At 45.0% G+C, this 26,313-nt stretch overlaps 1 protein-coding gene and 1 pseudogene across 2 annotated transcripts in view; one reads left to right on the forward strand and one right to left on the reverse strand.

Annotated features, from left to right (window-relative positions):
• Positions 1 to 26,313, forward strand: part of ACHE (acetylcholinesterase (Cartwright blood group)) — a 97,018-nt gene that overhangs the window by 69,488 nt on the left and 1,217 nt on the right. Inside the window, exons 1-3 of one of the 2 annotated variants that reach the window (XM_056570212.1) lie at positions 6,241 to 6,393; positions 15,017 to 16,549; positions 16,680 to 16,849. In XM_056570212.1, coding sequence (XP_056426187.1) covers positions 15,039 to 16,549; positions 16,680 to 16,849 — 1,681 coding nt within the window. In that variant the 5' untranslated portion in view covers positions 6,241 to 6,393; positions 15,017 to 15,038. Of the gene's footprint in view, positions 1 to 6,240; positions 6,394 to 15,016; positions 16,550 to 16,679; positions 16,850 to 26,313 lie in introns of those variants that run through there. The other variant, XM_056570213.1, reaches the window with a different exon arrangement.
• On the reverse strand, positions 355 to 513 carry LOC130267926 (U2 spliceosomal RNA; annotated as a pseudogene).

Here is a 26,313-nt window from a genome sequence, read left to right on the forward strand (position 1 = left end):
AATTGCCCTGATCCTAGCCAGAAGGTCGAGATACCAAGGGTGAGTGCCAAAGATGGAGAGTAATGGTGCAGTGCGTTCACTCAGTGGGGGAGATTTATCAAAACCTGTGCAGAGGAAGAGTGGTGCAGTTGCCCATAGCAACCAATCAGATTGTTTCTTTCATTTTCCACAGGCCTCTAAAGAGGCCTGTGGAAAATGAAAGAAGCAATCTGATTGGTTGCTATGGGCAACTGCACCACTCTTCCTCTGCACAGGTTTTGATAAATCTCCCCCAGTGAGTTATAACACCCAGTGAGTTTCGGCACCTCAGGGTCACCCCCCCCCCCCCTCAACCTCATGGCGAGACCGAGAGGAAACAGGTCACATCAGGACAACCGTTGAGCTGGTTACGTGGCACCAGCCCCGGAATGCCCTGGTACACCTGCTCCTCCATGCAGCACCCATCCCCACCAGCATGAAACTGATATGAACAGATACTACACTTGATCTTAGCCAAAAAGGCCGAGAAGCGGTGCCCGTGCTTCCACTCAGCGAGCCAATCCTCCCAGTGAGTTTCGGCATCTCGGGGTCACCGCTCCCCAAGGCACTAAAGTACCTCGGCTCTAGACCCTCTCAGCCTCATGGCGAGACCCGGAAGAAGCAGGTCACATCGGGGCAGCCGTTGAGCAGATTCCTCAGAACCAGCCCCGGAACCCCCCCGGTGCACCTGCACCCTCCATGCAGCACCCATCCCCACCAGCCCTTACACCGGCATGACACTGATAAGAACAGGTACTACACTTGATCTTAGCCAAAAGGCCGAGGCCTTTTTATGTAATGTAATTTGTGAGTCCAGCTTACATGTCCCCTCCCCCTTTCTTGGGAACTGTCTCTTTAACTGTCTATCAGTCTTAATGGTCCACAAGAGACGTCCATCGTGATTTAGCGCTGCACGTGGGAGCTCGGAGACCATTAGTCATTATTCATTTTGACATCACTCAATTGCTTCTGCTCACATTGATAGCACCCGAGACATTCGTGTGATTGACAACGCAGGGAGCACTCTCTCCTCTCATCCCAGTCGCAGAGCAGTCTATCTGTTTATGAGGGAATGGTCTCCCGTGCTAGGTTTATCTTTAACCCTCTAAAGTCCACAGCTATGTCTTGTCTGTCTCTAGCTGTCTATAATTGACTACAGCGGTCTCTCACACTTTTGTCTGGCAGTAGGTGTCTCTCTCATGGGAATTTCTCTTGCATTGTGTCTCTCTCGTGGGAATTCCCTTTTGTTTAGCAGTCTATCTTGCGTTGTGACCTTCAATGAACTGTCTCTTTTGTCATGTTACGCTCTGTATGCCGGAGCCTTCAGTGTGGTGGTGTCTATCATGTAGCCGTCTCTGATGAGGTTAGAGTTGCCACCTAAAAAATATCGGCCAAGCTAATTTGCATAATTAATTATATATGCGTGACATCACGGGATACACATTTTGTTCTATTCTAACCGTTTATAACCTTTTTTTATTTCTCTTTATACGGGCCCATTTTTTCCGCCCCGATCTGTAGTTTTTGATCACTTTTTTTTAATTAAATTCGGGAGTTGCAGTTAGTTACTAACTACAACTCCCAGCATGCCCTGATACAGCCTGTGGCTCAGCAGCTGTCCCCAAATAAAAACTACAACTCCCAGCATGTTGGACTATATAGTAGTATACATAGTACAGGTCAGTGTTTCCCAACCAGCGGTGCCTCCAGCTGTTGCAAAACTACAACTCCCAGCATGTTGTACTATATAGTAGTATATAGTATAGGTCGGTGTTTCCCAAACAGGGTGCCTACAGCTGTTTCAAGACTACAACTCCCAGCATGTTGGACTATATAGTAGTATATAGTATAGGTCAGTGTTTCCCAACCAGGGGTGCCTCCAGCTGTTGCAAAACTACAACTCCCAACATGTTGGACTATATAGTAGTATATAGTATAGGTCAGTGTTTCCCAACCAGGGGTGCCTCCAGCTGTTTCAAAACTACAACTCCCGGCATGTTGGACTATATAGTAGTATATAGTATATGTCAGTGTTTCTCAACCAGGGGTGCCTCCAGCTGTTGCAAAACTACAACTCCCAGCATGTTGGACTATATAGTAGTATATAGTATAGGTCGGTGTTTCCCAAACAGGGTGCCTACAGCTGTTGCAAAACTACAACTCCCAGCATGTTGGACTATATAGTAGTATATAGTATATGTCAATGTTTCTCAACCAGGGGTGCCTCCAGCTGTTGCAAAACTACAACTCCCAGCACGTTGGACTGTATAGTAGTATATAGTATCGGTCAGTGTTTCCCAAGCAGGGGTGCCTCCAGCTGTTGCAAAACTACAACTCCCAGCATGCCCGGACAGCCGTTGGCTGTCCGGGCATGCTGGGAGTTGCAGTTTTGCAACAGCTGGAGGCGCTCTGGTTGGGAAACACTGATATAGTATATGGTGCAACATTCCGGGAGTTGGAGGATTGGTTGGATAAATACCGGCAGGGCGGCCAAAATACCGGCTGTGCCAGTGGGAACCCTACATGAGGTCCATAAGGAAGCACTCAGCATCTATTATGGGGATTGTCTAGAACAGTCTTTTTTTAATCCTGTTTCTCTCTATATAGACATTTGACAGGGTGACCCTCTCGTTTTAGCTTCTGTCTCTGTCTCTGTTGCGGTCTTTCTACTATGTGGTCTTTAAAAATGTTTTTTTTTCCAGTGGAGTACCCCTTTAATCAACTGGTGCCAGAAAGTTAAACCGATTTATAAATGACGTAATGTAAAGATACATGAATGACTGTCCGGCACAGCACTGGCAAGCATAGGGTGTGCTCCGATGTAACCGGATCCGTACGCTGGAGTACAGTGAGACCACCGGTGGTGCTAATACGGGGCGCATCATGAAGACTTGAGGCCAGTATGGTTGTAGACAGCAGAGTAGAGTAGAAAGTAGAGTGCACCACATTTTATTTAATCAACTGGTGCCAGAAAGTTAAACAGGTTTGTAAATTACTTCTATTTAAAAATCTTAATCCTTCCAGTACTTATCAGCTGCTATATACTCCACAGGAAGTTCTTTTCTTTATGAGTTTTTTCCTTCGTGACCACAGTGCTCTCTGCTGACACCTCTGTCCATTTTAGGAATTGTCCAGAGTAGGATAGGATTTCTATGGGGATTTGCTTCTACTCTGGACAGTTCCTAAAATAGACAGAGATGTCAGCAGAGAGCACTGTGGTCAAACTCAAAAAGAAAAGAACTTCCTGTGGAGCATATAGCAGCTGATAAGTACTGGAAGGACTAAGATTTTTAAATAGAAGTAATTTATAAATCGGGAATATGAAGAAAACCGCACTCACCCGTAAGTTGTGCACCATATCTTTATTCCGTGGCAGCAATTGACATGAACACAAGACAGCAGACGGTCGGCAGGAACGCCAGGGACATACACACACTTGTAGTTACAGCTGTTTCACGGGACTCAGCCCTGGCGTTCCTGCCGACCGTCTGCTGTCTTGTGTTCATGTCAATTGCTGCCACGGAATAAAGATATGGTGCACAACTTACGGGTGAGTGCGGTTTTCTTCATATTCCCGATTTATAAATTACTTCTATTTAAAAATCTTAGTCCTTCCAGTACTTATCAGCTGCTAGATGCTCCACAGGAAGTTCTTTTCTTTTTGAGTTTCCTTTCTAGTCTGACCAAATCCCCATAGAAATCCTATCCAGCTCTGGACAGTTCCTAAAATGGACAGAGGTGTCAGCAGAGAGCACTGTGGTCACGAAGGAAAAAACTCATAAAGAAATGAACTTCCTGTGGAGTATATAGCAGCTGATAAGTACTGGAAGGATTAAGATTTTTAAATAGAAGTAATTTACAAACCTGCTTAACTTTCTGGCACCAGTTGATTAAAAAAAATGTGGTGCACTCAACTTTCTACTCTACTCTGCTGTCTACAACCATACTGGCCTCAAGTCTTCATGATGTGTCCTATTACATGGAAGGTGCACTCTAGTTGTGTTTCAGGCTGCTGTCTCTGGTGCGGTCTCTCTACTGCATGCCTGTCTGTAGAAGTCCATGACTTATGGACTAGTTGACATGTCACTCGTGACTTAGTTGCTGTTTCTCTACTCTGCTGTCTACAAACGTGTTGGCCTCAATTCTTCATGCGTCCTACTATAGAAGAAGGTACAGTCTAGAGATCTATCTGGCTGCCGTCTCTCTCTCTCTCTCTCTCTCTCTCTCTCTCTCTCTTTCTCTCTCTCTCTCTTTCTTTCTCTCTTTCTTTCTCTCTCTCTCTCTCTCTCTCTCTCGCACTCGCACTCGCACTCGCACTCTCTCTCTCTCTCTCTCTCTCTCTTGCTCTCTCTCTCTCTCTCTCTCTCGCACTCTCTCTCTCTCTTGCTCTCTCTCTCTCTCTCTCTCTCGCGCTCTCTCTCTCTTTCTCTCTTGCTCTCTTTCTCTCTCACTCTCTCTCTCCCTGTCGCGCTCTCTCTCTCTCTCTCTCTCTCTCTCTCTCTCTCTCTCGCGCGCGCTCTCTAGGGACCCACACCATCTCGGCTGCGACACCCCAGACATCCAGTGCATGGAGCAAACTTGGTTTAGTGCCGGATCACTGGCGATGCGGGGTGGTGGCTCGTGACGTCACGGTTACGCCCCGCTTGGGACATCACGGCCACGTCCCTCAATGCAAATCTATGGGACGGGCATCACGCCCCCTCCCATAGACTTGCAACGAGGGGGCTTGGCCGTGATATCATGAGCGGGATGCGGATGTGGCGTCACGAGCCTCCAGCGCTGCCCCCGATGCTCTAAACGAATGCTGGGTGCAGCAGGGAGATTGGATAGGTGATAAGATGTCTAGGGGCAGAGTACCCCTTTAACACCATGTATTTCTACAGAGGTTGCACTCTCGCTTTCTCTCTAGCTTGCTGTCTCTCTCGGCGGTCTATAACTGTTTTGGCCTCAGATGTTCATGATATGTCCTACTATAGACAAATGCCGCGGTCTACGACTGTTTTAGGTACGATGGGAATCTAGAGATCTATCTGGCTGCCGTCTCTCTCTCCCTCGCTCGCTTGCTCGCTCTCTCTCTCTCTCGCGCTCGCTCTCTTTCTCTCTCTCGCTCTCTCTAGGGACCTGCACCATCTCGGGTGCCACACCCCAGACATCCTGTGCATGGAGCAAACTTTGCTTAGTGTCGGATGACTGGCGATGCGGGGCAGCGGCTCGTAACGTCACGATTACGCCCCGTTTGTGATGTCACGGCGACGCTCCCTCAATGCAAGTCTATGGGAGGGGGTGTCACGCATTTGAGGGGGCGTGGCCGTGACATCACAAGCGGGGTGAGGATGTGGCTTCACGAGCCTCCAGCGCTGCCCCCGATTTCGCGAATATTTAGAATATAGTGCTATATTTTTGTAATGACGAATATACGTTGTTGTTTTTTTTTTTTTTTTTTTTTTTGTTTTTATGTCATGCAAATTTTCGCCTGGAAAAAAAAAAAGTGAATGAACAGAGCGAATATGCGAATTTCGCGAACATAGGACATAATAATCGTCAATATATTCGCGAAATATCGCAAATTCGAATATGGCCCCTGCTGCTCATCACATTTCAGTGTCTTTACGCCTTTTTTGCGCCTTTTCACAAAAAGGTATTGCCAAAATCAGTGGATTGCAACTCAAAATCAGCAGAAATGCTTAAACCAAAAGGCACAAATAAACCCTGCTTGCGCCTTTTTTGCACCTCTTCTAGACACCAAAAAACTGTCTAAAGACAATGATAAATGTCGCCATAGTGTGCACATAAAACCCATAGTGTGCACATAAAACCCATAGTGTGCACATAAAACGCTTCCATATCATGTTTATTGCCAAAATCAGTGGATTGCAACTCAAAATCAGCAGAAATGTGTAAACCAAAAGGTGCAAATAAACCCTGCTTTCGCCTTTTTTGCGCCTTTCTAAACAAAAAAGAATCATCTAAAGACAAATATAAATGCCGGTCTATGTGTGCACATCCCCGGAGGAAGGTGCACCTGACAACATGTCCTTACGCAGAAGAAGCTGCGCGTTAGATGTGTATCAGGCTGCGGTCTCTCTAGTGTGATGACTGTCTACAGCAGTCGTTGACTTCAAGGCTCCACAGTGCGTCCTACTATAGAGGACGGTGCACTCTAGCTGTCTTTCTGGGCTGCTGTCTCTGGTGCTGTCTCTCCGGCCTCTGCAGGGAGGGAGCGATGGAGGCAGAGGCGAGAGGAGGAGTCAACCAGAGGCTGGAGAGAGTAAGAGACATTGAGATAAGCAGAGGGAGAGATAGACAGACAGAGGGAGAGAGTGAATGCAGAGCTAGAGAACCATACACTGACGAGATCTGTTCAGATTGTCTCAGGTAAGGACTGACAAGTATAGGTCTGCATGCCTGTATGCGAGAGCGCATCAATGTGTGTGTACTGGGTGCAAGAGAGCGTTCAGGTTTTATCAGGTTTTATGGTATTTTTTTTTAGATCATAAGCTCAATAGGGAAAGATTCTCCCATCATAGTCAATGTGTGTTGACGCACGTCATTCAGCTTTTTCACGGCTTCCAGTATTTGTACTCTGCGGAGGTATATGTTGGCACCATATAAATACATGCAGTTATAATTGGGTGGCCCTGTTGACCCATGCACTTAGGCAGTGGATTTGCGTTGGGTGTATTTGGCTTGAACACTGGGGCACTGTGTAGGTGTAAACCATCAAAGTGCTTACACCATGAGAAGATCCAAGGGGTACTCATGGGTGATGGTGCCCCAGATATACCTGGAAAGGGGGGTGGGGGTATTCTGTCTTATCTGATCAGGGTCGAGTTGCCTTGTTAGGAAGTGACAGTGATTTCCATGGTTTGCATTGAGGTGACAATGACATGCATTATTTGTGTGCCGTGATAGACAGTTTCTGGGTGGAGAAGAGGGCATTGATGCTGAACGTTGCTGCTCAGGTGACATTGACGGGCAGTGTTGGGATTGAAGTGCCAGCGATTGCAGTATTTCACTGGGGTGGTGTTTCTAGTCCTCGATGTTAGACATACATTTACGTATGTGTGTCCTGGAGGACAATGCCCGGCTGAGATGCTAATGACAACCCAAAATACTTGTTGGAGATGACCATTGTATGTTAAGATGTGATGGACCTTACTGTATAGCAATAAGATGGGGTGGTCCCATTCGTGTTGTAATAGAGGTTATCCATGGGGTTCCCCAGAAAATGGAGATTTCAATAAAGAGGTAGCTAAGGGTTCCCCTTCACCTCCTCCTTGAAATCAATGAGTTTATGGAACCCTACGAGACCTGTTTACTCTAGACCTTAAGGTTCAAACTGGCAGATGACCATCGATAACACCCTTATGACATGTCAATCTGGGGACAACCCTATTAAATGTAAGCGCCAAGTCGACTTTACTCATAGTAAGTAGTATGTAGTGCTCGGTGAAGTAGTGTAAGTGTATCTGTGGTTGTTGTTTTTTTTAAATATTATGTGAAAGCGAACAGCTACATGGGATCGGGTGGCAGTGGCCGGAAGTCTTGACGATGAAGTGACACAAGCCATACATTTCTGGGACTGGGTGACGGCTGTCGATGTTCGGGGTTAGGTTACTGCTGCTGGAAGTGGCTGCGGAATTTGGAACTGGTCCTACTGCCTGTCAGGATTTCATGTTCTTAGTCAATGGGGGATCAGGCTTAGGGTTTGGTACAAAGACCTGGAGATTTGAAATAAAGTGTTGGTTGTGTTTTGGAATTTCATTGGTATTAACTTGAGTAAAATACTAATTCAGTTGTAACACAGCCGAGCCATCGGTGTATTGGGTAAGGATAACTGTGGTGGATCAATCCCATTGGTGGTGTTGGAGGTTGGGTTATGGGTGGTGGGCATTCGGCGTGTTAGAGTTTACACCAGTTGGGTAACTCTTCCTTTAAAGGGGTACTCCGCTTCTCAGCATTTGGAACAAACTGTTCCGAACGCTGGAGGCGGGGCCGGGAGCTTGTGACGCCATAACCCGCCCCCTCATGACGTCACGCCCCGCCCCCTCAATGCAAGTCTATGGGAGGGGGCGTGACTGCTGTCACGCCCCCTCCCATAGACTTGCATTGAGGTGGCGGGCGTGACGTCATGAGGGGACGGGGCTATGACGTCACTCGCTCCCGGCGTCGGCTCCAGCGTTCGGAACAGTTTGTTCCAAACGCTGAGCAGTGGAGTACCCCTTTAAGAAGAAAAGGTATGTTTATAATTATAAATGAGTTGTCACAACCACGCCTAGTTCTTAATATGATACAATAATAATGATAGCCTCGCATACTCATGACTAAAGGAGGTCTGCTCCAGAGGGGAGATAACGGGGAATAATATCTCACTTAATTTAACTTTTGAGAGTGGAGTTCCCCTTTAAGACTGGAAAGCAGCATAGAAGAGTTTCGAAATGATTGATGTTAAAAAAAAAAAAGACCTTAAGCTATTGTGAGAATATTTGGTTGTGAAAAGGTGGCATAAAGGACTTAAATTAGGTACTTTTAAGCTTTATCTCTCCAGAACAAGAAGATCATGTCGATCGATCTTCATGATGGTTGTAGATGGCACAATCTTAGGTTACATTTCAGTATAAAACAAAATTAGCCGTTGGCCATTGCTATTTCGGTTTATTATCTGGTCCTGTATTAGCCTACAGTAATGAGAACCCCAGACATTAAAGGGGTTATCCAGTTTTGTTTTGTTTTTGTTTGTTTTTTTAAATATGAGCTAGGGTAAGGGAACATAGAAAAAAGCCATACTTACTTACCCCCGATCCCCCGCAGCTCCCATTCACCTCTGTCCGAACCCTCAATCTTCTCTCTTCTTCCTACTTCCAAGAAAAGCGCTGGTTGTAGTAGTTGGCTGAGCAGGCAGGTCCTACTCTAGCTCAGCCACAGGAGCAAAAGGGAGTTAAGGGATCGGGACTAGATAAGTTTGCCTTTTTTATTCAAATTTTTACCCCTGCCCCACCATATAATTTTTTTATTTTTTTTTTAAAGACTTGAATACTCCTTTTAACATCTATGTGTATCCAAGCAGGCATCATTCTCACATCTCTGACTGTTTTGTTTAAAAAAAATAATGCTCCTCCCCCTTTTGATAAGCCCCACCTTCCAGTCAACTCCCAAACAAAATAGAGTGGATTAGAAAGAGATGGATCTTCGTTTTCTCTACAAGACTTCTGCAAGTCTGTTTGTCGAGCTCACAGATTGACTGGAGAAAATCTAAAGAGGAATAAATCATACATAACCATCTAAAGGCGTCCATACCCAGTAGATAAAAGTGGATGATGATAGAAGATGTTGACTAGAACAATCCTTCTTTGGGTGAAATTCACTGAAAAACAACCGTTTTTAGATGACAGACTTGTCACTCACTATACAGAAGTTGGGTCTCGTTCAGAGAAGGTCTTTCCTCCATGAATGATTGTTCAAGAATGTTCCCAGAAAGATTGTCCGTCCTTCACCCATTGTCGTTGATCATGTATGGCCGGTTCGAACAGCTGTGGCAGCCAATGTGGACTAAAATGTGTGGAAAACTAAAATGTATCCCCCACAAAAGGGTCCGACAAAGAGTTAGACAGTTGAAATTCAGCATGCCCGACTATTCTCTCCTCTGAGATCATCAATCGGGTTGAGTCGGGAGACACCCATATACATTAGATGGTTGCACAGTCCTTCAGAAATCAATGGGTTTGTCCACCCCATCTAATGGGTATGGAGTTCTTTAATGTGTCCGTCAACGTTTATTTTTATAAGGGGTATTATAGTGTTAAAAAACTATTCATCAGTTGCAGGGTTTATACAAACAAAACAAAAAGCTACACTCACTTACCACTGACCCCCCTCCCCCCCCCCCCCCCCCCACAGGTTCCGGTTTGACTTCATCCACTCCTCCTGCTTATTGGTCCATATCTGAAATAGCAGTGCAATGGACGCATTTCGGTATATTTGTCTTCCTCAGCTTCCTCAGATATGCCGAAGCGCGTCCTTTGTACCTCTATTTCTGACATGGACCAATAAGCCTTTATGATTAAGCATCGCTGGTGAGTGCTGGGTATCAACTTTCTTTACATCCTGGTTTATTCCCACCTCGTGCAGCACCACGGAACACAGAAGTGCCGACCTACCTACTACTATTGCTTCAGAAATGAGAGCTTGGAACAGGCCTGTCCTGTCTCGCCCGGTGAGTGGGAAGGTCCTGCTCCAAGTTCTCATCTCTGAAGCAGGCTCGAGCAGAAAGGATCGGAAAGTAAAAATGCTTAATTTGTACCGCCCCCCAGCAACATATTTATTTATTTAACTCTTACATACCCCTTTAAGCATTGACATAGGTGTAAGTTGAAGCTAATGGAACCTAATGCAAAATCTGTAACCGATCCCCCACCTACCATGTGCCATTTATAATATTGGTGTCTTCTTGTGCAGTAGTGGTCTTTAGGTCGTCTCATAGTGTGACAGCCACCTCTATTCCTCGCTATAGCTATCCACCTATAGGTTAATAATAAATTGTATGGCTTGGAGAATTTTGGAATACTCTCCAGAGACATCGGCTTTACAGTGCATAACGCCCTTCTACTGTAAAGACTATACAAGGGCAAGCCAGACATCTGACTGATGGTCAGGAAGAACAACTGTCCCTACCTCTTCCAATAACTACTTGTCACCAGGGGACTTTCTAAAGGTATGCGATAGTCATTGGTCATCAAGGTTCAGGTAGATGTAGGCACCAGTCCTGTATGGTTTAGATTTTCTGATAATGTTTAAAGGGGTACTCCACCGCTCAGTGTTCGGAACAAACTGTTCAGAACGCTGGAGCCGGTATCGGGAGCTCGTGATGTCATAGCCCGTCCCATCATGACATCACGCCCCACCCCCTCAATGCAAGTCTATGGGAGGGGGCGTGACTGCCGTCACGCCCCCTCCCATAGACTTGCATTGAGGGGACGGGGCGTGAAGTCATAAGGGGGCGTGGCTATGACATCACGAGCTCCCGACACCGACTCCAGCGTTCTGAACAGTTTGTTCCGAACACTGAGCGGTGGAGTACCCCTTTAAGATGGGGTTGGTGGTTTGAAGTTACAACGGTCATGCTAGAAGCTTATGATTTAAGGTCACATAGGCCCCCTAGTTAAGTTGTTACCCCCCCCCCCCCCCCTCCCCAAAGATGCCAGAGACAATATATAGAATTCAGTATTCCTTCTTGTCATTTCTCCTTTATTGCCTCCTCTGGAATGATACCCTGTCAATTCTTATTCTGCGTGGTGGTGTTTTTCCTCCCCTCCCGCTCATCCTTGCCATGACTCTCCTCCCCCCTCCCCTCCTCTGTTTGCTCCCTGTCCAACTATTTCATTCATTTCATTAGCCACGTAGGGGACCTGCTACACTTCCCCTATTAGCGATGCATTTGCAGAGGCCTCTGGTTGACAGCTTGCTGCTCATAGACACATCTCCAGTGCACAACACAACACAGATCCCATAATACAGCCTTGGCTAGGAATTTATGCAAGGTTTGGTATATGTTTCGTATATATTGACAGCCTCACTGTTATCTGTGAATAATTTCCCGTTTCTTAACAAGCTGCTGTTTTCTATCATCTTGCTAATTGCCTTATGTCTACTTCAACAATGAGCAACAGTAGGCATTATTAGGGCCCTGGCTTCTGCATTGGAAACCTGAATATGCATGTCTAGGCCTTGACTGATGACTGGTGGGGCCCGGTCTTGACCATGGACTGACAATGCCCAGGTCTTGATGAGTGACTGACAGTGCCTGGGTCTTGATTGGTGATGGTGGTAGCTCGATTTTGATGGGTGCCTGGTGGTGCCCAGATCTTGATGGATAACTGACCCAGTACCAAGGTCTGGAGGGGTTATTGGTGGGGCCCAGAACCTCATGGTTGACTGATGATGCCCAGGTCTTGATGGTTAACTGGTGGTGCCCAGGTCTTCATGGTCAGCTGATGGTGCACAGATCTTGATGCACGGCTGACCAGAGGGCACTGAATATAATTGGCTGTTCTATTTTTTTAAAGGAGGTTGTAAAACTATAAAGAGTACATCTCATTGGCTGTTTTTGGGCAAGCACCCCTAAAAGGGTTGCAGTATAGCTTTTCTTCAATGCTCCCAGATATATTGGCCAAATGGGAACCCATGACACTAGGGACGTTACCGTAGGGATACAGAGGTTGCAGGCCTTGTTGCCATGGATGGCTCTATGGCCCCCATGACATATGGGAAGAGAAGACACCTTGGAACATCATAGGTGTCTTCTCTTACCCTGACTTCTCTAAGAAACCAAGAGAATAGATTTTCTGCTACCCTGAATGGCACTATGGGCACTATGGACACTCCAATAGCTCCAGAATTCTGTAGCACCCTTGAAACATATATGGAAATGATAACCCAAGCTAAGCTTTAGTATGCCCCTATGCCAGACACTGCAGGCCCTAAGGGTTGCTATACACATTGGAGACATTTTCTCCAAACCTTACCCTTTCAGCAGGATTGGGCATATATCTGATATGTTCTCTCACAACAGATTTTGAAGCAAAAAAGGATTTGGTATTTTTGTTCCACTGAGCGTAATTTTGTTTAGGCCATTAATTGATGTTGGGCCCCCTATATATATTACCGTATGTAAATGGGAGCTCCCCCGTCGATATGTTTTCTTTAACAGCAACCGAGTTCTGCACCATCCATGAATCGCATACATGTAAATGACAATCCAAACCGACGGGGTCTGTACACTCCGCGGGCAGTGAAGCGTATACGACGCTAGTGTATATATATGCATGTTTATTGAAACGTTATCTGTGAGCTCGCCCAAAATAGACAGGAGACAGCTGCAGGATATGTCTTGCTCCCAGTCTCTCTATTTATCCCCCACCAGCTGAAGCTGACAGGGAATACATTCAAGGGTGGCAGGGGGGTAACCTGGGTCAGTACTTGTCAGGAATCACACACCGTAAAATGATGACTGTTTGGGGACATCAAAGGGAGATTCCAAAGGGACATTATAATTCTATGATAGCTTGTATGAGCCAGGAAAGAATCTTGGCATATGGGGTGGTTACGGTGCAGGCTAGCTAGGAGTAGTAGTTCTTCATTAATGTAATGTAGCATGGTGGTGTAGCTGATCTAATGTTTCGCTGTGAACCCAAACAATCTTTTGTCAAGTATGCTATCCCGAGGGTGTGGAGTGCAAATCACATAGAAACAACTTGGAAGCTTTGCTGAACCTTCTGTGCAAATCCAGTTATAACGGTGTCTTTTCAGCACAGCGTGGAATGTTGCATGTTTTGAGTGAATGAGTGAGTAGTTGGTCACTGTCCCTTTAAGAATCCCCTCACTAGCAGATAAAGTGAATAGAAAATCTCTAATGCACTTAGTATATGTTTTATTGGGTGGCTAGAGGGAACACAGTTGCAACAGGATACAGTGGAATTAGCTTGTACATTACGGATGAGGGCCTACACAGGTTGGCCTAAACTTCTTACTCACGGCCTGTTGCGCAGGGCATACGCAGGAAACTTCTGTGCCGTGATAGCCATATAGCTCCAACTCCAAGTGTAGGTCACTGAATAGGTTAGTGTAAGCAGAGGGACCCTTGTTCAGCTATTTTCTCCTCTGACTAAATAAAACACCTTCTTGGAGATGAAGACTTGAGAACTTCAGGGACTGGAGACAATCTCTATAGTCTGCAAAGTGTCGTGATCACCATACACGGCCATTCATTTGAATAGCTGGCATAAAATACTACATGCGTGACCAAACAAAACTGGCTTCAGCAATGACAGATGTTTGCTGGAGGTTTCAGGAGCCAAATCCCTATTATTCAGTGGATCACGGATCATAAGACTAATGGTGGTCCTGAAAGATGAATAAAAAAGTAAAAAAAATTTCTTTGTGGATCTGGCCAAGGCTAATCTCCCATGCTCTTTGTGACAGCTGGGGGTCACACCAGGAACCATACAGTGCACGTTGGGTGACATAACAGACCATAGAATTAGTCAGATATCAGATTGTAAATAGTTCACAGGCTGCAAAGGATCCATGTTGCACAGTACGTCTTTGTCTATGTGGTCTTTCTAACATAGTGCCATCTCTGGGGATTTTGTTTTTTCCATGTTCACATGGGTGGGCGATCACATGGATCTCCTCTTAATATACTTATAAGTTTAGATTTATCCAACGTTGTTGTTGTTGTTTGTTTTTGGTAGCTTATGGTCTATAATGAGCATTTTAGGTTAAATATCTTTTCAACATATCACATTAAATCCTCATGACTTTTGATGATATTGGAAAACTTTCCAACCTAACCATTACCATCTGTTCAAAAATTTCCCTGGACCTTTATAAAGGACACCCCAGCCCACACCAGTCCTGTGAACTATGATAAGAGAGGCCCCCTACATTCTCCTCCCTTCACTTTACACTCCCCCTTTCCCTCTATCGCTCTCCTTAAGCCTCCTGTAGCTCAGTCTCATGCTGCCTGTCGATGGTGAGGTCACAGCTGTTACAGGGTTCCTGGGGGTGAGAGAAACAAGGTGGAGGAGAACAAGGGACAGAAGACTTAAAGAGAGGTTTAGAAGGTGAGAAATTTTATGAAAGAGACCAGAGAAGCTGAGAAACCTTTTTAATCTTGTCCTTCTTTAGTAAGAATTTCTGAATGTCTGGTTACAATAAGTTGTTTTGGCATTGTCGATGTTTTCTTGGGTTGTCCATCTTCGTCTTGATCTTCTCAACACTGCTCATTGCTCTCTTTCCTTATCTATCTCCTTGCAACAAACTCTCCTTTCTTATCTTTTGACCACTCGTGTTTTTCTTAGAACTTGTCCAGTTTCCAAATCGATGAATATTTTTTTTCTACTATTCCTGTTCAGTTTTGCTTGCTTGTCTTTATTTTATATCTTGAGTTGCTCGTGTATTAATGTAGAATCTCTGGTTTTTGTTTTCTTCTTTTTCTCAGGTAATTTCAGTGAGGACCAGTCATGCAGTTCTTGTCTATCATATTGTTTGGTTTCTGCACCCTCTCTCTCCTCTTGTCTCACGTGCTCGGTCAAAGTGATTCGGAACTTTTGGTCACCACCCGTTCGGGTAAAGTGAGAGGGACCCGGATGCATGTCCTTTCCAACCATGTCACTGGATTTCTAGGAATTCCATTCGCAGAGCCACCAGTCGACAAGTTAAGGTTTCGACGGACAGAGCCGAAAAAGCCATGGAGTGATGTTTGGGATGCCACCACTTATCCTAATGCCTGTTACCAATACTTTGACACCTTGTATCCTGGTTTCTCTGGAATGGAAATGTGGAATCCTAATAGGCCTATGAGTGAGGACTGCTTGTACCTTAACATCTGGGTCCCTTCCCCTCGCCCTACAAATGCAACAGTCATGGTCTGGATCTATGGTGGTGGCTTCTACAGTGGATCCTCTTCCCTTGATGTTTATGATGGTCGCTATCTATGTCACTCAGAAAATGTTATAGTAGTTAGCATGAATTACCGTGTGGCAGCATTTGGTTTTCTGACACTGACACCAGGAAATGCAGATGCTCCAGGGAACGTGGGTTTATTTGACCAACGTCTTGCACTTCAGTGGATCCAAGATAACATAGGGTTTTTTGGTGGTGACCCTAGGACTGTGACTATCTTTGGAGAGAGTGCCGGGGGTGCCTCTGTTGGCATGCATGTACTCTCTCCAGGTAGCCACCATTTATTCTCTAAAGCTATACTGCAAAGTGGTTCTCCAAACACACCATGGGCAACTGTTACACCTCAAGAGGGTCGGCGCCGAGCTGAGCTGTTGGGGAAGCTGCTCGATTGTAAGCAGGGTAATGATACAGAGCTGTTGAATTGTCTCCGGACAAAACCAGCACAGAAACTTATTGACAACGAGTTTTCGGTCCTTCCGGCACCAAGTGTCTTCCGTTTTGCCTTTGTTCCTGTGGCGGATGGAGACTTTTTCCCAGACACCCCTGAAACCCTAATGAATATGGGCAGGTTTAAGCAGTGTCCGCTGATTTTAGGTGTCAACCAAAATGAAGGGTCCTACTTCTTACTTTATGGAGCACCTGGCTTCAGCAAGAACAACGAGAGCTTAATTACCCGGGAGGAGTTCCTCGGTGGGGTGAGGATGAGTGTCCCTCATGCCAATGACATTGCTCTTGAAGCAGTCGTGATGCAATATACAGACTGGGCAGATGAACATGCTCCAATAAAAAACAGGGAAGCTATGGACCAGATAGTGGGCGACCACAATGTCATTTGCCCCATGACTCACTTTGCTGGAAAGATGACAGAATTTGGGAACGATGTATATGCTTATTACTTCGACCACCGAGCATCCAACTTGGCTTGGCCACAATGGATGGGTGTTCCACACGGGTATGAAATTGAGTTTATCTTTGGTCTTCCTCTGGAGCCGAAACTAAACTACACCAAACAAGAAGCAGACCTGAGTCGGCGAATAATGCGATACTGGGCCAACTTCGCACGGACTGGGTGAGAGTAAATACAATGAAGTTTATGCAAATTTCATACGAATTTGAGACGAAAAAAAATATTATGGCAGTATGATATGATCATTCAATTGTATATAATGGTTCTAATCTAATTTCTATTCCTCTACTAGGAACCCTAATGAGAATACTAATTCCCGCCAAGCAAAATGGCCTCTGTACACTGGACCAAAACCAAGGTATATAGCACTGAATAACAAGCCTGCCCAGGAGCTAATGGGAATAAGAGTCCAAACGTGCACCTTCTGGAACCGTTTCCTGCCCAAACTACTCAACATCACAGGTATTGTATACTTTAGACACCCAGACCTTCATATGTCCGTTCCAGGCAATGGACGTTGACTTCTTAAAGAGATACTCCACCCCTAGACATCTTATCCCTTAGCCAAAGGATAAGGGATAAGATGTCTGATCGCTGGGGACCCCCGCGATCTGGGCTGCCGCAGCCCAGATATCCGGTGCAGGAAGCGAACTTCGCTCTGTGCCGGATGACTGGTGATGTGGGGCGGAGGCTTGTGACGTCACGGTCACGCCCCGCTCATGACATCACGGCCATGCCCCTTCAATGCAAGTCTATGGGAGGGGGCGTGATGGCTGTCACGCCCCCTCCCTTAGACTTGCATTGAGGGGGTGTGGCCGTGACGTCACTCCGGGCACAACAGGGAGATTGCGGGGATCCCCCACGATCAGACATCTTATCCCCTATCCTTTTGGATAGGGGATAAGATGTCTAGGGGCGGAGTACCCCTTTAAGCAGTTTTTTGGCCCATATACATTGCAATGTCCTGCTAACAAATGCTATTGAATAATTTTATCAGGGTGGAGATACTTGGTAGAACACTCAAGGCCTTTATCCCAACTATGACCCTTCCCACCATTTTTTGGAAATGGTATTTTCCCTCTAATTGACTCAACTCGGATAGGAACGGAAGATGATTGTTGGCCGGACACCCATTTAGCTAATAGCTGCATGTTATGGAATTGGTAGACAGGAGGAAGCTGCTTACAGACCCTCCTGGCAATAATATATCTCTTGTGAGAATGTATGGTATGAGGAAGCCTATAGATGCAAACTAAAGCCTTTTTATATAGGGTTGTCCGGCAAAACATCCCTAGCAACCAGTCTGCACTGGGGAGAATGAAGGAGCTAGGAAATATAATGTATGTCAGTGGTCTCCAAATTGTGGACCTCCAGATGTTGCAGAATTACAACTCCCAGCATTTTGACACATCTAGAAGCAACTGTATGCTAATCTCATTGTGGTAGCTACAGCTAGTTCAGCTAATATGACTTAAAGGGGTACTCCGCTGCCCTAGTGTTCAGAACATTTTGTTCTGAACACTTGTAGCGGGCGTCGGGAGTCGTGATGTCACGGCTGCGCCCCTCATGATGTCACACCATGCCCCCTTAATGCAATCTATGGGAGGGGGCGTGCCGGCCGCCACACCCCCTCCCATAGACTTGCATTGAGGGGGTGACATCACGAGGGGCTTAGCCGTGACATCATGACCCCCGTTGCCCGCACCCAGCCTTCTAAATGAACGCTGGGTGCTGCACAGAGATCGCGGGGGTCCCAGCTTCAGGACCTCAGCGTTCAGTCATCTTCTCCCCTATGCTTTGGATAGGGGATAAGATGTCTAAGGGTGGAGCACCCCTTTAAAGGGTCCCATAATTTCATAGTGTCTCGAAACAGGAGGGTATATTTGCCCCCAGGGTAAGCAGTCATTGAACACCTCTCAAAAAAGGGGTCACGCCAGGATCAAAACTCCTCTACTATCCTAGGACCCCCCACCTATCCAAACAACTGAGGTTAAATGTCCCCTGAATGAATGGAGCCAATAGCGCATTGGAGACTCGCTCTTCATTTCTCTTTGGCAAAGGTCCCCAACCCAGTCCTCAAGGCCCAGTCCAGGATACAGTCCAGGATTTGAAATTTTCCCTTTTTTTCCAATGCAGTAACTAAAATAATGTTGGTGGGCCTTGAGGACTGGGTTGGGGACCACTGCTTTATGGGGTTACTGAACATTGCTGAGTGCTGAGCTCAAAGGCCCCATAGAGAATCAATTGAATGCTGGTCACGTGTGTTTTGCCGTTGAGGTTCATTGTGGGTTGGGCGGTGCACAGTTGACCTCTATTCTCAGAAATGGTGATGGACCAATATCCTATTCTGTGGATAGTAATCTTGGGATGACACCTAAAAAAGTCAAACCAATGGGAATCCTGTGTGTGTGTTTCAGTAGTGCCTATCAATACTTAGGCAGCACAAAGTCATGTACAAAGTCTTCTAAGACATAAGGGGATCTCCAAATCCCTTCATAATTGGTGGGATCTACCGGCAGAGGTGTTATGTCCAGCTTACCATGTTTCTACTCATCTATGCTATTGTCAGTAGTAGTAGTATGGGCCTGCCTATCTGGTCACAGGCAGTACACCCATACTCCCATATTAGTTTAGTTTAAAAGGGTACTCCAGTGGAAAACTTTTTTTATTTTTTTTATTTTTATTTTTTAAATCAACTGGTGCCAGAAAGTTAAACAGATTTGTAAATGACTTCTATAAAAAAAAATCTTAATCCTGCCAGTACTTTTTAGGGGCTGTTTACTACAGAGGAAATGCTTTTCTTTTTGGATTTCTCTTCTGTCACGAGCACAGTGCTCTCTGCTGACCTCTGCTGTCCATTTTAGGAACTGTACAGAGCAGCTGAAAATCCCCATAGCAAACATATTCTGCTCAGGACAGGTCCTAAAATCGACAGCAGAGGTCAGCAGAGAGCACTGTGCTCGTGACAGAAGAGAAATCCAAAAAGAAAAGCATTTCCTTTGTAGTATACAGCCCCTAAACAGTACTGGAAGGATTAAGATTTTTTTTTTATAGAAGTAATTTACAAATCTGTTTAACTTTCTGGAGCCAGTTGATTATTAAAGGGAATACCCCCCTTTAATCCTGCCTGTCTAGTCTAAAGCAATTGACTACACGTTGAGAAAACAGAAAAAGTTATAAGTTGGGTCTATTGGTTTGAAAATAGGTCATTTTAGGATAAGTTCAACTTAACACGTATGGCCTCAGATGTCTTGAGCAGCATTTTATGGCTTTTGTGTAATCTTAAAATGACTTTCCATCAAAACTCCTGTAACTAACCATGAACAATCTAACCTTTTTCTTTATCTCTTACCTTTCTCTCTTCTCTTGCTACATGAATGCTTAGATGACTGCTTCTCTTAACAAAACCCCTTTATGGCCTCTTGCACCAGCTGCGAAGGCTGTCTGCTCCCCCCCACTTCCCCGACCTCCTTCTAACATCTCGAGAGGGTTCTTATAGATTTGTGTCATAAATGTCCAACCGGTTGACCTGGCTGTGGCCATACTGACCATAGAGGCAGCTCTTAAGAACTGGGTCTGCATTCCCTTTTGTAAAAGAGATGGGGGGGGGGGGGGGGGGGACAGGTTGAGGTCATACCATTTAGGGAAGGGATTGGGAAAAAAAACTGCAACAAGCTGCGGGTTCCATGAAAGAGGGCAGATATAGTATCAACTATAGCAGAAAGTTGACCCCACTCTGGATTTTAGCACTAAAGTGGTACTCCGCCCCTAGAAATCTTATCCCCTATAGGGGATAAGACGTCTGTTCGCGGGGCCTGCCGCTGTGGACCCCTGCGATCTCCCTGCTGCACCCGGCATTCATTTACAGTGTCGGGTGCAACACCAGAGGCTCGTGACGCCTTAGCCGAGCCCCCTCAATGCAAGTCTATGGGAGGGGGCGTGACGGCCGTCACGCCCCCTCCCATAGACTTGCATTGAGGGGGCATGGCCATGACATCACAAGCGGGGCCTGACCTTGACATCACGAGCCTCAGCCCCGCATCGCCAGTCATCCGGCATGGAGCGAAGTTCTCTCCATGCACTGGATATCTGGGGTGCCATAGCCGAGATTGTATCTAGGGGCGGAGTACCCCTTTTAAGGCCATTGAAGCTCTGTGTTCACACCTGCTTGGAGATATTTGTATAGATCAGTGAAGTCCATCCTGCATGTATGGTAGTGGTCTCATAACCACAACATCCAGGATGCCGGGACAGTGGTCTCCAAAACCACAACCCTATGGAAGTGGTCTCCATCTCCCCTATGGCTGTCCGGGCGTTCTAGGAGTTGTAGTTGTGCAACATTTAGAGGTCCATGGTCTGGAGATGACTGAAATATGGGCACCTCTCCCATGGATCCCATCAGTAGCATGTCTTCCCCTTCCTCTTTCCATAATATCTAAAGAAATAATGACTTGAGTAAATTTGTATTCATTTTTTAAGTCATCCGCCATCTTGGAAGGTTGTCATACTGGGACGTGTAGTTTCTGGAGCACCTCAACTTGGCCCAGAGTCTGGTTTTAGTTTTCCTGATTTACAGCCCAATAATTTATTCAGCAAGAAGTCAACAAGTTTCCCCCTAATCTCTAACATCTGTTCTGGCCCAAATATAATTTATATATAGTAATCCAAGATATTTTAGGAATCCCCAACGCGCTCATTATTCTATGATCTGACTATGATCTGTAAAAATGGGCATTTTGGCAATTTTTTTTTAAATTTAATTTAATTTTATTTTTTTTTACTGATCTAAAGCCACCCAAATGTAACTATTAATTTTCAGGGTCCCAGTCTGAACAATTAGAAGCCAACCATTTTCCTACAACAGAGGCTTAGGCTGCTGCTCTGTCCCCCATGCTTTATACTGCATCGTTGCTTGTCAAGCCTACTATATGACTACTGATATAGTTATCGAGTAACTGCCGTATTCTGTATACTGAAGGGAAATGAGTCGAAATAAGGCGTGCATTAACTATTAGAAGCCCAGGCAGCAATTGAGCATTCATATACTGTATCTAGAACAGGTAGACACAATCCGCCTACAATATTACTTAATTCTGACATTGCATCCCGACGGGTAACTGCGATCCGGTCTACAAAGGGTTGTACAGGGTTAAGAAAACAGCACCACACATGTCTACAGGTTTTGTGTGGTACTGCAGTTTAACTCCATTGAAGTGAATGGTGCTGAGCTGCAAAACTGTTTCTAACCTGTGGACAGACGTGGCACAATTTTCTAATTTTGTATAAAATATTCAAAGTGGCACTATGCTGAGCTGATAAAGGGCTGGGGCAAGTGTTTTCATAGGGATACAGGCAGACAAGTTCTTCTCTTAGGGACAGTAATAAAAGTTACATATAAACAATAGAGATATAATAAAAAGATACTGTTTATTAATTAAAAAAACGGACACATATATATATATATATATATATATATATATATATATTTATGTGTGTATATATATATATATATATATTTATTGATAATAAAAATATATTGTTAATAAAAAAAAACACATATATATAGATAATAAAAATATATTTTATTTATAATATATATGAAAAGGAATAACAATTATAAATAAATATATTAATAAAATGATATATATATATATATATATATATATATATATATATATATATATATATATATATAGATGATGCACAGCGGAGCTTGTGGGGTAAGGTACTGGAAGTCCCATATACTTGCATGGGACTTGAAACAAAAACCCATCTTTTATATAAGGGTGTAGGTAAGGGTTAATTTAACTATCATATCTTTTTATTTGACATGTAAGTAATATGTTTACCAGGTATTATAGAAATATCTCCAGCCGTACGGAAGTTATGTGGGAACATACATTTCCCATAGATTTGCATGGGACTTTAAACAAAAACCCAACCCTCACAAATGGGGGTAGTTAAGGGTTAAATTAACTACCCTATATTTTAAGTGGACATATAAGTAACATGTGACACCAAGTATTATCGAAATATCTCCTGCCATTTGGAAGTTATGCAGTAACATATATTTCCCATAGACTTGTATGGGACTTTAAACAAAAACCCCGACCCTGGCAAATGGGGGTGAGTAAGGGTTAAATTACCTATCCTATGTTTGTTGTTGACATATAAGTAACATGTGTGCCAAGTGTCATGTTAAAGGGATACTCCGGCCCTAATACATCTTATCCCCTATCCAAATACATCTTATCCAAAGGATAGGGGATAAGATGTACGATCGCGGGGGGGGGGGGGGGGGGGGGGCGTCACTGGGGACCCCCGCAATCTGTCATTCCGCACCCACCTTTTGTGCTCTCCTCAGCGCTGGAGGCTCCGAGTGTGCAGCGTGACGACCATGGGGGCCGGAGTATTGTGACGTCATGACCCCGTGTGACAGCGCACTCTGCCCCCTCAATGCAAGTCTATGGGAGGGGTAGTTGGCCAGAAAAAGATTGTGATATCTAACGGTTGATGATTTTATGCTGGATTCCTATGTGACGCGGGAGGCTGTATATGTTGATTTTTTTTTTTATCCCATTAATACTGTGATCTGACGTTTGACTTTCTCCCTTATAGCGACCAGATGGCCCTGCTCGAACTGCTCCCGAAACAGCCCCCACCTGCTGCTGTTCACACTGTGTGTGCTCATAGTGCAGCATAAAATATGAGGTCATAAAGAGATACCCCACCCCCGAGAGGCCGAGACACGAAAACTATTAACGCTACCTCCAACCCCCCCCCCCCCCCCCATAACCTCCCCCAGCATGCAGAGCTCCCTCCCCCCTCCATCTCTTCAGAACCACTTCTTTCATTGATCATTTCTCTATTTATCATTTCAATAAATGTTATATTTTTTCTACATTTCACTTTTTTTGGCTTTTATTTTACTTTGTTTTGTTTACGTTAACCATTTCACTTTCCTATAATGACTAAAAAAAAATAATGCACCCAATCATCTGTCCCATCAATCAATCTGCATGTGTTATTAACCCTTATATACCGTCAGGCATTGCGCTTCTTCTGCACATTCATTTGCACAAATAGCAGCGCCACCTACTGGTTAGTAAGCGGTGAAGCTTATCGGATCAAAATAGCCCCTGACACGTTTTGTAAGGCTGAGTTCGGAGTGACCTAACGAGGGCAAATTTTTCGAGTCCGGAGACTCGACACCAGACCAGGTCTTGTAACCATCATAGGAATGTCAAAACATGTCAGTATGAGGCTAGTGCGAACCAAGTCTGAAGGCTCATAGAAAAATATTGGGTTTGATTTTTGATTCTCTATAGACTCTGAAATGCTACCAGGAACACGGGGGGTGAGACAAGATAAGGAAGGATTATGAACCACTAGATCAGTGTTTCCCAACCAGGGTGCCTCCAGCTGTTTTAAAACTACAACTCCCAGCATGCCTGGACAGCCTTTGACTAGGCTAGTACACAACTATACATAGCATGTGGAGGAAAGGGGTTACACTAAGCACTGAACTGTGGCAGTAAGAAGGAAGCCTTTATTTACCTTTAAGGTACATCAGATTGCGGGTAAACAGTTTAGACTTGCTCTCTCCTGCATATAGCAGTAGATATAGTGGTACTCGGTTATGCAAAACTTATCCCGTATCCAAGTGACTGATCACTGGGGTGGGACTTCCGTGATCTCCAGAATGGGGCCTATGTCTTACCTCTGAGCGCTGCGGCACCCACCTTCCAAGACAAATTGGTCTCAGGAATCACCGCCCACTCAGTCAATCACTGGCTTAGGTGGGACATTGATTGACGGACTGGACCATCATTTCTTAAACTGGTTTGTTTCGAAATGTGGGTGCGGGAGTGTTTAGAGGTAAGAGACGGGCCCTGTTCTGAAAATCGTAAATTGTGGGGAATCTCAGCAGGAGTCTCGATTTCCCCCAAAATGAAACACATATTCCCTATCCTGTTCATAGGGAATAAGTTTTAAAGTAGTGGAGTACCCCTTTAAGCCCACCCCACTTTCTGTGTCCTGTCTTGTTGTCTCTGTTACTAGAGACAGAATTCCCCTAACAACAAGCAGTGAACATCAGAATGCAGGTAAGAGAGACACCTAGTGCCTAACATCTTAGGGATTTTTTTTTCTGCGTTACGGAGTCAGTTTCCCAATCCAAAGAACACAGAATTAAGAGGCATTCCCACATTTTTTTTTTGTTTAATTCAATCATAAATTTCTTACAAAAACAGCATTACAGGTGTTGATTTAGTATTGCAGCTGAGCTCAATTGAAGTGAATGGGGCAAAGCTGCAATACCACACACAACCTCTAAACAGGTGTGGCACTAAAAGCAACCATAATTTGTAATCCTGTACAGCCTCTTCAATCACACCTAAAAGCCTCTTATCTGGTCCTGCATTACAGGACCGTGATGCTTTTTAGGACCAGGCTATGACTACTTCTCCACTCACTATTCCTATAAAACAAAATAATTGACCACTCATTTTAGCCCCTCCCACCATTAGCTATTCTATTACCCATGATCCACATGGGGGATGAATCCCTTTAAAGGTAAACTGACAGCTGGTTCACCTGCACTAAACCCAATACACGTAAACCGGATTACAATGAAGTATCACTTACCTGGATCTGCAGTCCGGTTCCCGAGATACCCGTTGCGTTAGCTTTTATTGCTAATATGTAAATAGCTGGATTTGCGCTATGGAGGCGGGACTCGGTATGCTGGGTTGTCTTGTTTGTTTTGTTTAATTAAAGTTAATGGAACGGAGATATACTACCACCCACAACCTGAGGACTGGTGTAATGCCAGGGGAATATACATCTGTTCATATTGCCTGCCAACACTGTCCACCCCATGCTCCTCCCCCACCAAAAATGGGCTTGAAGAGATCTAGCCAAATAGTCATAAAGGCCACACACAGATTATTAATAGGTTTCTTACCCTTAGACCGATAATGGGGGATTCACATGACTAGATCCAATTCCCCTTATCGGGTTTCTCCCCAAAAATCTGATTAATACTGCAGAACATTCTCACTTAAAAGGGTACTCTGCCCCCTAGACATCTTATACCCTATCCAAAAGATAGGGGATAAGATGTCTGATCACTGGGGTTCCCAGCGATCTCGGGTGCAGCACCCCAGACATCCGGTGCAGAGAGTGAACTGCGCTCCGTGCCGGATGACTGGCGATGCGGGGTGGAGGCTCGTGATGTCACAGCCACGCCCCCTCAATGCATGTCTATGGGAGGGGCCGTGACGTCCGTCACGGCCCCTCGCATAGACTTGCATTGAGGGGGCGTGGCTGTGACATCACAAGCCTCCGCCGATGCACCCGATGCTCTAAACAAATCCCGGGTGCAGCAGTGAGATCACGGGGGTCCCCAGCAGCGGAACCTATGCAATGAGACATCTTATCCTCTATCCTTTGGATAGTGGATAAGATATCTAGGGGGTTGAGTACCCCTTTAAGTGTTAGTTCAACCTTTACCTGGATCATTAAAAACAGACTGGTTCCTAGAGATGTTCTAGTCAAGCAGAACGACTGTCCGACAGAGATCACACCATGAAGGTCTCCATCTCAGCCTGCACTATTAATAAGATTTCTCTCTCTATATAGGTGAAGAATGCCTGTGAGATTCTATATGTTGTTGATAATCCATATAATGGTCTTCACCAACTAGCCACCATCCACCCAAGCAGGGCCTCCTTCTAACCAGGATGCATCTAAGACCAATTCATAGACCATCCCATCACCTTCTTGGTGCTTGAGTTACAATTCTATTAGTTTACCTAGTGTTATGTCTTTCTCCAAAAAATGAAACTTGATGGGAAGTCTGTTTAGTAGTGCCATAATAATAGATCCCCTCTGTATTGTGATGGGTTGGGGAAAAGCTTGGTGAC

The sequence above is a fragment of the Hyla sarda genome, chromosome 4 (genome assembly GCF_029499605.1).
Source record: "Hyla sarda isolate aHylSar1 chromosome 4, aHylSar1.hap1, whole genome shotgun sequence".
In the NCBI taxonomy this organism is placed as follows: Eukaryota; Metazoa; Chordata; class Amphibia; order Anura; family Hylidae; genus Hyla; species Hyla sarda.